The sequence below is a fragment of the Bos indicus genome, chromosome 5 (assembly GCF_029378745.1).
Source record: "Bos indicus isolate NIAB-ARS_2022 breed Sahiwal x Tharparkar chromosome 5, NIAB-ARS_B.indTharparkar_mat_pri_1.0, whole genome shotgun sequence".
NCBI classification, from domain to species: Eukaryota; Metazoa; Chordata; class Mammalia; order Artiodactyla; family Bovidae; genus Bos; species Bos indicus.
This window is the reverse complement of record NC_091764.1, coordinates 101,732,714-101,746,628: the sequence shown is the minus strand read 5'-3', so window position 1 is coordinate 101,746,628 and position 13,915 is coordinate 101,732,714. Positions and strand designations below refer to the sequence as shown.

The following is a 13,915-nucleotide window of genomic DNA, read 5'->3' as shown; positions in this document are numbered from 1 at the left end:
AATTTAAATCAATTGAGACCAGTTAATCTTATTCTTAAGTAACAGAACATGACTATATCCAACTAATCTTCCAGAAACACACTGTATTCCAATATCTAATTGAAATTATTTCTTCCAACATTCAAAGTCATTTTTCCCATTGAGAGAAATAGGTTATAATATTAATATAAAACAAAACTCACAAGTAATTTAGAACAGTAGAATTAAACTTCCTACTGAGCCTCCTCTAGAACCTCAGAACCTATGTTATGATGTAAGAAATTGAGATGAGTTTCAAAGTGCATAGTCATACTACACAAGGCTGTTCATCTGAGTTGAACCTGTAAAATAGCCTAGTGGCCATCACTTGATAAAAGGCATTAGAATTCCAAAGTAATAGACTGTTTAAGAGCTTCAAATGAAAGAGGAAGAAAAAGCATAAAAGGTGAAGAAAATTCACATGGCTAAGGTATAAATACATATACTACATGCCCAGCTCTGTGTCAAATGTGTCTCCTTTTCAGTTCAGTCCTGTCTGACTCTTTGCAACCCATAGAATGTAGCCTGCCAGGCTCCTCCATCCATGGGATTTTCCAGGCAAGAATACTGGAGTGGGTTGCCATTTCCTTCTCCAGGGGATCTTCCCAAACCAGGAATCGAACCCAGGTCTCCCTCACTGAAGGCAGACTCTTTACCATCTGAGCCACCAGGGAAGCCCTCTTTTCAGTTAACAAATGTGTAATAGTAAAGAAGCAGAGACATTACTTTGCCAACAAAGGTCTGTCTAGTCAAGGCCATGGTTTTTCCAGTGGTCATGTATGGATGTGAGTGTTGGACTGTGAAAAAAGCTGAGCGCCAAAGAATTTATGCTTTTCAACTGTGGTGTTGGAGAAGACTCTTGAGAGTCCGTTGGACTGCAAGGAGATCCAGCCAGTCCATTCTAAAGGAGATCAGCCTTGAGTGTTCTTTGGAAGGAATGATGCTAAAGCTGAAACTCCAGTACTTTGGCCACCTCATGCAAAGAGTTGACTCATTGGAAAAGACTCTGAGGGATTGGGAGGGATTGGGGGCAGGAGGAAAAGGGGACGACAGAGGATAAGATGGATGGATGGCATCACCGACTCGATGGACATGAGTTTGAGTGAACTCCGGGAGTTGGTGATGGACAGGGAGGCCTGGCGTGCTGTGATTCGTGGGGTCACAAAGAGTCAGACACGACTGAGCAACTGAATTGAACTGAACTGAAAGATCAAAGTGGTTTGGAAGTGCATAGGTGAGCCCCACAGATGTCAAGGAAAAATTTAAGGATAAGTGAGATCTGGAAGAAAGCACAGCAATTTATCCACCAAAATATTAATAAAACAATAATTTTTAAGCCCATCATATCTCCACAAGTTCTGTCTGTTTTGTTGATGCTTAAAATGTCTTCATTTCCCCATTTCATTGTTTCCTGGAGTGAGGAGACTGACTGTTGCCCAGTAAACTCCCTTGCCCTCCTTATGCAACAAAGGAAATCTTGACATAAACATACAGCCACAGAACAAGTTAATTTTCTTATGTCTTAAGGTTGAGCTTCCTAAAACATAGATCAAGTATTCCTCCTTCATTTTCTTTGGCTCTTATCAACAAAGCACTCTTGGACCCAGAAACTAAGGACAGAGACAGGGAAGAGGAAAGGAGGAGGAAGAAAGAGACAGTGAGGAGGAGAGGAAAGGAAGAAAGAGAAAAGAGAAAGAATGAATTCATCCACATCACCAGCATCACAAACAGGTAAGATTTGCAACTATTCCTTTTCCTTCAATCTTCCCTAGTGGCTCAGTGGTAAAGAATCTGCCTGCCAATGCAGGAGTCACAGGAGACATGGGTTCAATCTCAGGGTTGGGAAGACTGGAGGAGGAAATGGCAACCCACTCCAGTATTCTTGCCTGGAAAATCCCATGGAGAGAGGAGCCTGGTGGGCTATGGTCCATGGGGTCACAAAGAGTAGGAGACGATTGAGCATGCATGCACTTTTCTTTCATAGATTTTTTCATGGAAGAGGTGATAAACATTCTGGGGACAGAACAATAAATTTAGGGATGAGTGAGGTCTGGAAGAAAGTGGAGAAATTTTGTCCATCAAAATAAAACAATATTTTTAAAGCCCTTCATATGTCTCCAAGGTCAGTTTGTTTTGCTGATACTTAAAATGTCATCATTTCTCCATTTTGTTGTCTCCTGGAGTGAGGAGACTGACTTGTTGCCCAGTAAATGCCAGTAGAGTAAGAGAGGAGAGACAGAGACAGAGAGTGAAAGAGGGGATGGTTAGAAGGTTAGATGTTCTTCTGGGAAGATTGCAGGAGATTGAGTTCAGGGAGAGCTACCAGACTACCTTTTCCATGGTTCGTTGTGTCCCATTGGGCAAGTCTCTGCTGCTGCTGCTGAGTCACGTTAGTCAGTCGTGTCCGACTCTGTGCGACCCCATAGACAGCAGCCCACCAGGCTCCCCCGTCCCCAGGATTCTCCAGGCAAGAACACTGGAGTGGGTGCAAGCATCTGCAAGTCTCTGGAATTCACTCTCTGTGTGTGTAAATATGTGGAGGGGGGAGGAGGGGAACTACAAGGTCATCAAAGTTTTATCAGATTGATTTACAAAGCACCTGGAAAAGGAGACCCTGAAAGGAGGAGAGCAGTAGAGAGACAAGAAAAACTGGAAAGAGTGAGGAGGAGAAAGGGAGAGGGAAAGAGGGAAAATCTGGGAGAGTTGGAAAGGAAAAAAATTGCACATATGTCTGAGTCCTTGATTCAGACTCTTAAAAATAGCCATGAGCTCCTTCAGTGCTTCTCTGAGTGTGGTTCCCAGGCCAACAGCATTCTCAGCTCCTGGAAACTTGTGGATTTCATACCAGCTCTACTGAATTTTTAATTCTGGAGGTAGGACCCCATGATCTGTGTTTTAGCCAACCCTTCCAATGATCTTCATGCTTTCTAAAGTGTAAAAATTATTCAGTATAGGTAATACAAGTGGAAGGAAGTAAACAGGGTCAAACATGAATTTCTTTTATCTCTTTCATAGCTTTTTAGGGAAGATTGACCACATGTATGTCTTTCTTTCTACAGAGAGAAGATGCTTCTCTTTCCAGCTGTTCTCATGGGCCATTGCTGGCACCTCCATCCTGCTCCTGAGTGCCTGTTTTATCACCAGATGTGTTGGTGAGTTCTGAAGGTCACACTCAAGCTGCCTGGTGAACATTAGGAGTGAATTCTTCCTTGTTGACTGTGGGTTCTTTTCTCCCACAAAGGGTATTTCCATTTCCCTGGTGACTCAGATGGTAAAGAATCTGCCTGCGATGCAGATGTGGGTACTATCCCTGGGTGAGGAAGATCCCCTGGAGAGGGAACTGGCAACCCACTCCAGTATTCTTGCCTGGGAAATCCCATGGACAGAGGAGCCTGGCAGGTTACAGACCATGGGGTTGCAAAGAGTCGGACACGACTGAGTGACTAATGCTTTCCCCCATATTTATCGCCAGGTTACTCCTCAAGCCAGAAACCCCAACCAGCATAAAACTGGTACTAAGTTTCAGTGACCTGCGAAACATTCTTCATGGTACACAATTTTTATTTCCTTAGTGGCCCTGAGTTCACCCTCTCTGTAGTCTTGTCATTAGTGTAAACCTCTCTGAGATCCTAGCCAGAGGCACAGGAAGTCACTTCTTGGAAAGAAGGGTTAGAAGGTTCGACTTGGCAAAAGAGAGAGTCTTAGGCATTTTGTATTGCTTTTGTGGGGCCTTCCCTGGTGGCTCAGTGGTAAAGAATATGCTGGCAATTCAGGAGACGTGGGTTGGATCCCTGCATCGGGAAAACCCTCTGGAGAATGGCTATCCACTCCAGTATTCTTGCCTGAAGAATCCCATGGACACAAGAGCCTGGCAGGCCACAGTCCATGGGGTTGCAAAAAGCTGGACATGACTTAGCAACTAAACAACAGCAACAAAAGAGAGTCCAAACATATTTATTATATATATATTTAACTCACTGTTGATTTTATTTTTCCAGATTATGCACACACTACTAGGAATACACCCTGGTAAAATACCCAAGCTGCTGAATTGAATTTGGCAATTTATATGATCAGTGGCCATTCCAATAATTCATTCATTTAACATTACTGAAACCAATCTTCTGCATTATCATCATCATGTTATTAACAAAGTTTATTCAATAAATAGATAATTCATTTTCATCTTAGGCTAGGACTTATTGCTTAGGACTTACCAAGCATATTGTACTATTAGTAAGACAGCTATATTGAGATACATAATTCCTACAGGTAAATTCATATGAGTGTCTTTCTTTGGTAAGAAACTGGCTGAGAAGAATATTTTGTTTGTGGAATCAAGGAAAACATTAGCATTTCAAAAATATTTGTCTTTTAAAATGCATTCTACTGTGTAGGTGAGGGAAAAAGTTTTCTTCTACTCTACTGTCTCAGCTAGGGCTTTGTTACAAGAAAAAAAAATACAAATGTGAGTTTTACATGACATCACATCTGGTTTTTTTGGGTCTTTGAACCTGAAATAAAGTACATTTGTGTTCATAAATCAGGAAAAGCATGAAATGTGAATTCTCTCTTCTTTGACTAACCAAACCTCAGTTCCTATCCATGCTGAAGTAAAAGTAGATAGTAAGGAAATATCATAACTACTGGTACTTTTATAACTATAAAAAAATGTTAATGTATTTGTAAAAAATTTTAATTGGAGGATAATTGCTTTAAAATGTTATATTGGTTTCTGCCATATAATAATGTGAATCAGCCATAAATATACATATGTCCCCTCCCTGTTGATCCTCCCTCCCACCCCATCCCACCCCTCTAGATTATCACGGAGCACTGAGTTGAACTCCCTGCATCATACAGCAAATTCCCACTAGCAAACTATTTTATGTATGGTAATGTATCTTTTCTCGATTCGTCCCACCCTCTCTCCTGGACTGTGCCCTCAAGCCTGTTCTCTGTGTCTGCGTCTCTATTCCTGCCCTGCAAATAGGTTCATCAGTGTCAGATAAAATGCACTTGTATTAAGGGTAATGAATATTAGCTGTGCCTCTTTCCCTTACAGTGACATATAGCATCTTTCAACTATGTGATGAGAAAAAGTTCCAGCCACCTGGGGATTCCATGGAACTCTCCTGCTATAATGATGGATCAGGTATGTGTGCTGTGCTTAGTCGCTCAGTCAAGTCTGACTCTTTGTGACCCTATGTAGTCCACCAGGCTCTTCTGTCCATGGGGATTCTCCAGAATACTGGTGTGGGTTTCCATGCCCTCCTCCAGGGGATCTTCCCAACGCAGAGATCAAAGCCAGATCTCCCACACTGTAGGTGGATTATTTACCATCTGAGCCACCAGGGAAGCCCAATGGGTCAGGTATAATAGACCTCAAACTTGAACATCTAAATTTACATAGCAACATTTTCTGGCTTTAGATTGATTTGGAGATAAGTAAAATAGTCAAGTTGGGTCCCATTTTTCAAAAGCAAAATGCAAAATCTTGCCTGTACTGTCAGAGAATAATGAGAAGTTGGTAAGAGGACAAGAATAAAACTTTGGAAGTGCAATTTGTGTTCAAGCAGGAAACTTTGGGGACGTTATAGCAAACCTTTAGAATAAATGTGAGGCGTCTGGCTGAAGAGTCAATCTAGAAGTTGAAGGTGTTATTCCCAGAAGTGTACTTTTTATTTTCATCCATCACCTGCTTCCAAAATGAAGTGAAGGAGGAAAAAAATGTAGGAAGGAAATTTGAAAATATATCAGAAATATGCTCCCTATACTCTTCCATATTGTCCTGGTCCAAGTCTTAGCAAAATGCTACTTGACAATAGAAAGTGACTTCCTTCTCTGAGCTATAATTTCCTCACCGTTAAATCAAGAGGAATTGGACTATTTATTTTTAATAAACTTCATAGACTGAAATTCTATAGTTCTAAGAACTGTAGGACAACTAGTTTGGAGATTCTGTTGAGGGTACATTGTTTGGAAAACGTGAGACACAGTTGCTTAGTGGTCACTCAGATAAAATACATAATTTTTCTCTGAACTTGGAAGTCTATGAACATATAATAGGGTCCCATGTCAATAGCATAACTAAGGAAGATTGTATATATTAGGGGTTCCCAATCTCTTTGGGGATAAGTAAAGTAATTGAGTTGAGTCCTGTTTTTCAAAAGTAAAATGCAAAATCTTGCCTGTCAGAGAATAATGAGAATTTGGTAAGAGGACAAGAATAAAACTTTAGAAGTGCAATTAGCATTCAAATAGGAAACTCTGGGGATGTTACAGCAAACCCTTAGAATAAATGTGTACCAGTCCAAAGACCGATACCACCTATCAGATCAACAGTGGCATTAGATTAGAAATAAAGTGTACAATATAAATGTAATGCTCTTGAATCATCCTGAAACCAGCTCCCCCACTTAGTCCATGAAAAAATGGTCTTCCGCAAAACCTGTCCCTGGTGCCAAAAGGTTGGAGACTGCTTTTATACGGTTGTGTTATTATTTATTGGCACTGACATCTAGAAAGTAAGGATTAATTCTTGATAGACAAGAACATTGCTGTTTGTGTTTGTTGACTGAGGAATTCCCTAAAGTCTTGGATGGTAAGATGTGGAGCATGAACAAGGGGTTCCAAGGCTTCTGACTCAAAGTGAAAAACTTATCAGCTCAGAGGAAGGTTTCTATTATCTTACCTGGTTCATGTGGGACTCTCACAGAAACTTCTCTCCTTCCAGGTTCAGTCAAGAATTGCTGTCCACTGAAGTGGTTCCATTTTCAATCCAGCTGCTACTTATTTTCTCCTGACACCATGTCCTGGAGAGCAAGTCTAAAAAACTGCTCGAGCATGGGTGCTCACCTGGTGGTTATCAACACGCAGGAGGAGCAGGTAGTTGAGTACAGCATCCTCCAGTGTAGTGAAACATCCTTCACAGGACCCATCTCTCTTTACCCCATACATGCTTGTGTATAGTATTTGACCCGCAATTTCTATGTGTCACATGAATTTACTGAAATACATGCTGTTCTTACCTTTTCTGTAAGCCATTACCAACTTTATTTTCTTTACTAGAAGAAACTACGATAAAAAGAAATTTTCATGTTTAATTCCTTTATTAGTAAGGCAGGAAAAAAAGAGGATTGGGACTTCATGTTATTTATTATTTAGTAATCTGTAATTATTATTACCTAAAAGATGATGCTATGAAAGTGCTGCATTCAATATGCCAGCAAATTTGGAAAACTCAGCAGTGGCCACAGAACTGGAAAAGGTCAGTTTTCATTTCAGTCCCCAAAAAAGGCAGTGCCAAAGAATGCTCAAAGTGCTGCACAATTGCACTCATCTCACACGCATGGCTCAGTTGGTAAAGAATCCACCTGCAATGAAGGAGACCCCAGTTCAATTCCTCGGTTAGGAAGATCCACTGGAGAAGGGATAGGCTACCCTCTCCAGCATACTTGGGCTTCCCTTGTGGCCCAGCTGGTAAAGAATCCACCTGCAATGCAGGAAACCTGGGTTCCATCCCCAAGTTGGGAAGATCCCCTGGAGAAGGAAAAGGCTACACACTCCAGTATTCTGGCCTGGAGAATTCCATGGACTGTATTGTCCATGGGGGTCACAAAGAGTCGGACACAACTGAGCTACTTTCACTTTCATTTTCATTTTCAAAAGATGATGCTGTGAAAGTGCTGCACTCAATATGCCAGCAAATTTGGAAAGCTCAGCAGTGGCCCCAGCTATGGAAAAGGTCAGTTTTCATTCCAATCCCAAAGAAAGGCAACACCAAAGAATGCTCAAACTACTGCACAATTGCACTCATCTCACACACTAGTAAAGTAATGCTCAAAATTTTCCAAGCCAGGCTTCAGCAATATGTAAACTGTGAACTTCCAGATGTTCAAGCTGGATTTAGAAAAGGCAGAGGAACCAGAGATCAAATTGCCAACACCCACTGGATCATTGAAAAAGCAAGAGAGTTCCAGGAAAACATCTATTTCTGCTTTCTTGACTATGCCAAAGCCTTTGACTGTATGGATCACAATAAACTGTGGAAAATTCTGAAATAGATGGGAATTCCAGACCACCTGACCTGCCTCTTGAGAAACTTATATGCAGGTCAAGAAGCAACAGTTAGAACTGGAAATGGAACAACAGGCTGATTCCAAATAAGGAAAGGAGTGCGTCAAGGCTGTATATTGTTACCCTGCTTATTTAACTTATATGCAGAGTACATCACGAGAAACGCTGTGCTGGATGAAGCACAGGTTGGAGTGAAAATTGCCAGGAGAAATATCAATAACTTCATATATGCAGATGACACCACCCTTATGGCAGAAAGGGAAGAAGAACTAGAGTCTCTTGATGAAAATGAAAGAGGAGAGTGAAAAAGTTGGCTTAAAGCTCAACATTCAGAAAACTAAGACCATGGCATCTGGTCCCATCACTTCATGGCAAATAAATGGGGAAACAGTGGAAACAATGGCAGACTTTATTTTGGGGGGGCTCCAAAATCACTGCAATGGTGACTGCAGCCATGAATTTAAAGATGCTTACTACTTGGAAAGAAAGTTATGACCAACTTAGACAGCACATTAAAAAGCAGAGACGTTACTTTGCCAACAAAGGTCCATCCAGTCAAAGCTATGGTTTTTTTAATAGTCATGTATGGATGTGAGAGTTGGACTATAAAGAAAGCTGAGTGCCAAAGAATTAATGCTTTCAAACTGTGGTGTTGGAGAAGACTCTTGAGAGTCCCTTGGACTGCAAGGAGATCTAACCAGTCCATCATAAAGGAGATCAGTCCTGGCTGTTCATTGGTAGGACTGATGTTGAAGCTGAAACTCCATTATTTTGGCCACCTAATGCAAAGAGCTGACTCATTTGAAAAGACCCTGATGCTGGGAAAGATTGAGGGCAGGAGGAGAAGGGGATGACAGAGGGTGAGCTGGTTGGATGGCATCACTGACTCAATGGACATGAGTTTGAGTAAACTCCGGGAGTTGGTGATGGACAGGGAGGCCTGGCGTGCTGCAGTCCACAGGGTCACAAAAAGTCAGACACGACTGAGCAACTGAACTGAACTGAATTATTACTTTATTTATTCATTTTTAGTTTATATTTTATATATTTTACTTTAGTTTTATTCTTATTTTATTTTATTTATTTATTATTTTTATTGAAGCATAATTGCTTTACAATGTTCTGTTAGTTTCTGCTGTACAACCAGGTGAATCAGCTGTATGTATACATGTATCCCGTCCCTCTTGAACCTCCCTCCCACCCCATGCTCCACCCCTCTAGGTCATCACAGAGCACTGAGCTGAGCTCCCTGTGCTATATAGCAGCTTCCCACTAGCTATTTATTTTACACATGATAGGGTACATATGGGTACCTCATTTTAGAATGACCAGTGTTTTTAGAAACATGTGAAAGAAGGTAAGCAGAAATTGTCCATTATATTTAAGCTATGATTTATAATGTTTTGTGCTACCCGTAACTGTAGATAAACTTTGCATGAGTTATTGTGAACCTCCTTCTCTGTCAAAAGTTCCTTTTCACTGGCGTAATTTTATGGTATCTATGCTTTGCCAAAATAAATCCTCTATAATCTTATCATTTCAGGCCCATTTTTCTATTACCTCCAGTCCAAATCCTAGTTCTCTCTTAAAAACAATTACCTTCAATGTTTATTTGAAATTGGAATAACTGATCTCCTCATTTGCTGTGTGTATCTCCCGTAGGAATTCCTTTACTACACAAAACCTAGAAAGAAAGAGTTTTATATTGGACTGACGGACCAGGTGACTGAGGGTCAGTGGCAATGGGTAGATGGTACACCTTTCACAAAGTCTCTGAGGTAATTTCCTTCTTGTAGTAAAACTATTTGTTGTTGTTTAGTTGCTCAGTTGTGTCCAACTCTTTTGAGACCCCATGGGCTGTAGCCTGCCAGGCTCCTCTGTTCATGGGATTTTCCAAGCAAGAATACTGGAGCAAGTTGCCATTTCCTTCTTCAGGAGATCTTCCTGACCCAGGGATCGAAACTGTGTCTCCTTCATTGGCAGGTGGAGCCACCTGGGAAGCCCAGTAGAACTATAACGCTAGCCCAAATTGTAAAGTTAGACCACTGTTGAGGAGAGTCCTCAGAACCTCCTTCTGGTCCAAGAGGTATATTCATGTCCATTCTTGGTGATATTAAATGCAAACATAAAAAGAGCTGATATATAAGACAGAAAAGAGAAGCATAAGGATCTGCTGCCTCCATCTCCTAGAATTACCTCAGAAATAAAGGGGAAATAATAGATGAAATGAGAAGAGGCTTAAAACAGAACACTAGTTCATGGGAAATGCAAGGGAGACAAAGAGTGGAATTTGAAGTCTTGTGCCACCAAACTGTAGTCAATGAGACAAAAACAATGATTTAAGAAAGACAACAGATTCTTTTCTTAGAGCTTTGAATTTAAAAAAATTAATTATTTTTAGTTATACTGGGTCTTCGTTGCTTTGTGGGGGCTTTCTCTAGTTGCGGGGACTACTCTTCATTCCAGTGCATGGACTTCTCATTGTGGTGGCTTCTCTTGTTGAGGAGCACAGGCTCCAGAGTGCATGGACTTGGGTAGCTGCGGCCCACAGGCTGAGAAGTTGTGGCTCTTGAGCTCTAGAGGGCTTGGGCTCAGTAGTTGTGGTACATAGGCTTAGCTGCTCCGTGGCATGTAGGATCTTCCCAGATCATGGACTGGACCTGTGTCCCCTCCATTGGTAGGTGAATTCTTATCCACCGTGCCACAAGGGAAGTCTGAGACAACAGATTCCTATGGACTAAAAGTAGGATGTTCTGACCCTTTAAAACATTGTTCTGTGGACCCAGTGAAGTATGCACCTCAGTGAATACAAAACTCTACAGGATAAGGGGAGATAAACACGATGTGAGCTATGTGTGTGAAGGAAACAAATCCATCAGGATATCCCTCTTTCCCCTAACATCTCCGTTTTGGGTCTAAAGCCATGAGCAACCACAGCAGAATAGAAAGTCAGAAACATCCAGTTTAACTTCACTATTCACAAACTCTATGACTTAGAGAAATGGTTTAGCTCTTCTGAGATTCTTTTGCTTCATCATCAAAGTGGGGATTATAACACCTGTCTCGTAAAATTGTTGCAAAGTCAAACACGAATGTATTTTGCCTAGTTTATAGGGCTTCCCAGGTGGCGCTAATGGTAAAGAACCAACTTGCCCAAGGCAGGAGAGGTAAGAGACATAGCTTCAGTCCCTGGGTTGGGAAGATACCCTGCAGCAGGAAATGGCAACCCACTCCAGTATTCTTGCCTGGAGAATGCCATGGACAGAAAAGCCTGGTGGGCTACATACAGTCCATAAGGTCACAAAGAGTCAGACATGAATAAAGCGACTTAGCATGCATGCATAGGTCACCTTACCTCGTGTAAATCTCCCCTTTTGCTCTCTTTCAGCTTCTGGGATGCAGGGGAGCCCAACAACCTGGTTACTGTGGAGGACTGTGCCACCATAAGGGACTCCTCAAATCCAAGGCAAAACTGGAATGATGTGCCCTGTTTCTTCAATATGTTTCGGGTTTGTGAAATGCCAGAAAGAAAGATTTGAGAAAAGAAAAATCTTCAAGACACGAGGCACAACCCTAAAATGTATAAATGGGAAAGAACAAGTGATAATCATAACCACACAACTCCAACGTGAGAAAAGCATGCACTGCACTTTTTTAGGACTTCATAAATGTTTGTTGCTTTCATATAAATAAAAAGAAGTCATTTTGAAGGTTATAATTCATGGTTATTGACTAAAGTGCATTTTTGTCTACATCAGTCTTGGGATTTCTCAGAATTTACCGCTTATCTAGCAATGCTGCGAGAAGGGCTATTCCTTTCTCCTTTTGGTACAAATGCTTCATTTATGAGTATTTATGTGAAAATACAGGGACACAGACAAGCACCAAATCCAGCAAAGAAGAGAATTTTGGAAATTTTTGTCTTAAACAGTTCAAATTCAGGCTCTGTGTCATGTCTTCTTTCTAGTTCCTGAAAAATCTGTCTTCTTGATTTCATTCTGTTTTTTACCCCTTACCCAAGCATATTGCTTCATTGTGTTCTCCTCTATAATGAGTAGGAAACTTTTCAAGTCACAAACTTATTCCTGATTAAAAGACTGGTGTGGACTTTCCAGCCAAAGGCATTTACTTCACCTACTTATTAATAGAAAGGCCATGCTAACCTTCAGCCCCAAAGAGACTATCATCCAGGGACTTCCTTGCTGGTCCAGTGGCTGGGACTTCGCCTTCCAATGCAGAGGATGCACGTTCAATCCCTGATCAGGGAGCGGGAATCCCACATGCCTCATGGCCAACCAACCAAGACATGAAAAGCAGGAGCAGTATAAATTATTCTAATTGAACAGTCAATTTCACACTTTCCTGTCTCAAGCCTGTCCATTTATTGCATAATAATCTATCAGCGGTCCTCCCTGGTAGCTCAGCTGATAAAGAATCTACCAGCAAGAGACCCCGGTTCCATTCCTGGGTTGGAAAGTTCCCTGGAGAAGGGATAGGCTACCCACTCCAGTATTCTTGGGTATACTTGATATATATATATATATATATATTCCCTGGTAGCTCAGATGGTAAAGAATCCACCTGCAAATGCAGGAGATGTGGGTTCAATCCCTGGGTTGGGAAGATCCCCTGGAGGAGGGCATGGCAACCCACTCCAATATTCTTGCCTGGAGAATCCCCATGGACAGAGGGGCCTGGTGGGCCACACAGTCCATGGGGTCATAAAGAGTCATACACAATTGAACAACTAAGCACAGCACAGTTTAATACTGATACGGTTATTCAAGAATATGTAAATAACACAGCAGCTTTTATAAGCATGTTTCTTGCACACAGCAGCATAATAGACCCTCAAAATCATACATTGGAATTAATGTATAATCATTGAATGGGGAAATTCAACTGAATAAATGAATATAATATATTAGCTTTCTTTACAAATGTTTATTTCTCATAGGCATGACAATCTGTGTTTTTGAAATCAATATGCCTTTAAAACAAAAGTCATTCAACCTGAAAATAATTCAATAAATATATCTTCAACTTTCTAATTTCTTTTTTCATATCACAAACATCAAATGAGGAAACATTTTAAAATATGTGGAAATGTTTTTGTTCATTGCTTTTATACTTTAGATGGCTATAATAATTTTAAATTTTATTTTGATATTGAAAGACACATAAAAATATTAATGCATATATTTCACTATTTACAATTTAAGTTATGTAACTAACTCTGCCTTTAAACTTTGGCAAAAAAAAGAATTGTTTAGATTTTATTATAGTAAAGATCATTAGAACCTAAATTATTTATCAGAAAAATTCTTCTTTGAGAAGCAGATCATCCAATTGAAACTGTTTTTAAACATCATATATTATAAATGGGGTTATATAAATACTTAGGTACCAGAAAACCAAAAAAGTAGCAAAAAATAAAGAGTAATCAGTCATTCATATTCCCAAGACCATGTTCTCCAATTAAACCACTGTTACAATTTAAATACTATTACCACTTGGGCCCCGAATTTTTTAAAAGAGAAAAATCACTTTACTACATCTTTTTAAAATGTTACCTATTTATTATTAAAATTTTTTCAGAGCAACAATTGTATAAAGATGAAAGTTTAAAAAAGAATTGAATTCCAAGTTGATATAGGTTAAGATCGATAGGAATCATGCAGCAGATGATGTATGAAATTTCAATTTAAATTTCTTTTAAAGTATGAAATTTAATTTTACTTAAATTTACCAAATAAAAAAATTGAAGTGAAATTAAAGAATTCTTGAAATTCAAGAATTTTACAGGCCTTATGCTGCT

At 40.2% G+C, this 13,915-nt stretch overlaps 1 protein-coding gene across 4 annotated transcripts in view; it reads left to right on the top strand.

Moving 5' to 3' along the window:
• The window catches only part of CLEC4E (C-type lectin domain family 4 member E), a 28,519-nt gene extending 16,704 nt beyond the window's left edge, over window positions 1-11,815 (top strand). For all 4 annotated transcript variants that reach the window (XM_019961632.2, XM_019961631.2, XM_019961630.2 and 1 more), the window contains exons 2-7: window positions 1,611-1,749; window positions 3,078-3,170; window positions 5,084-5,173; window positions 6,755-6,906; window positions 9,760-9,875; window positions 11,486-11,815. In XM_019961632.2, the coding sequence (XP_019817191.2) occupies window positions 1,716-1,749; window positions 3,078-3,170; window positions 5,084-5,173; window positions 6,755-6,906; window positions 9,760-9,875; window positions 11,486-11,636 (636 nt within the window). In that variant the 5' untranslated portion in view covers window positions 1,611-1,715 and the 3' untranslated portion in view covers window positions 11,637-11,815. The remainder of the gene's footprint in view (window positions 1-1,610; window positions 1,750-3,077; window positions 3,171-5,083; window positions 5,174-6,754; window positions 6,907-9,759; window positions 9,876-11,485) is intronic.
• The last annotated feature ends 2,100 nt before the right edge of the window (window positions 11,816-13,915 follow it).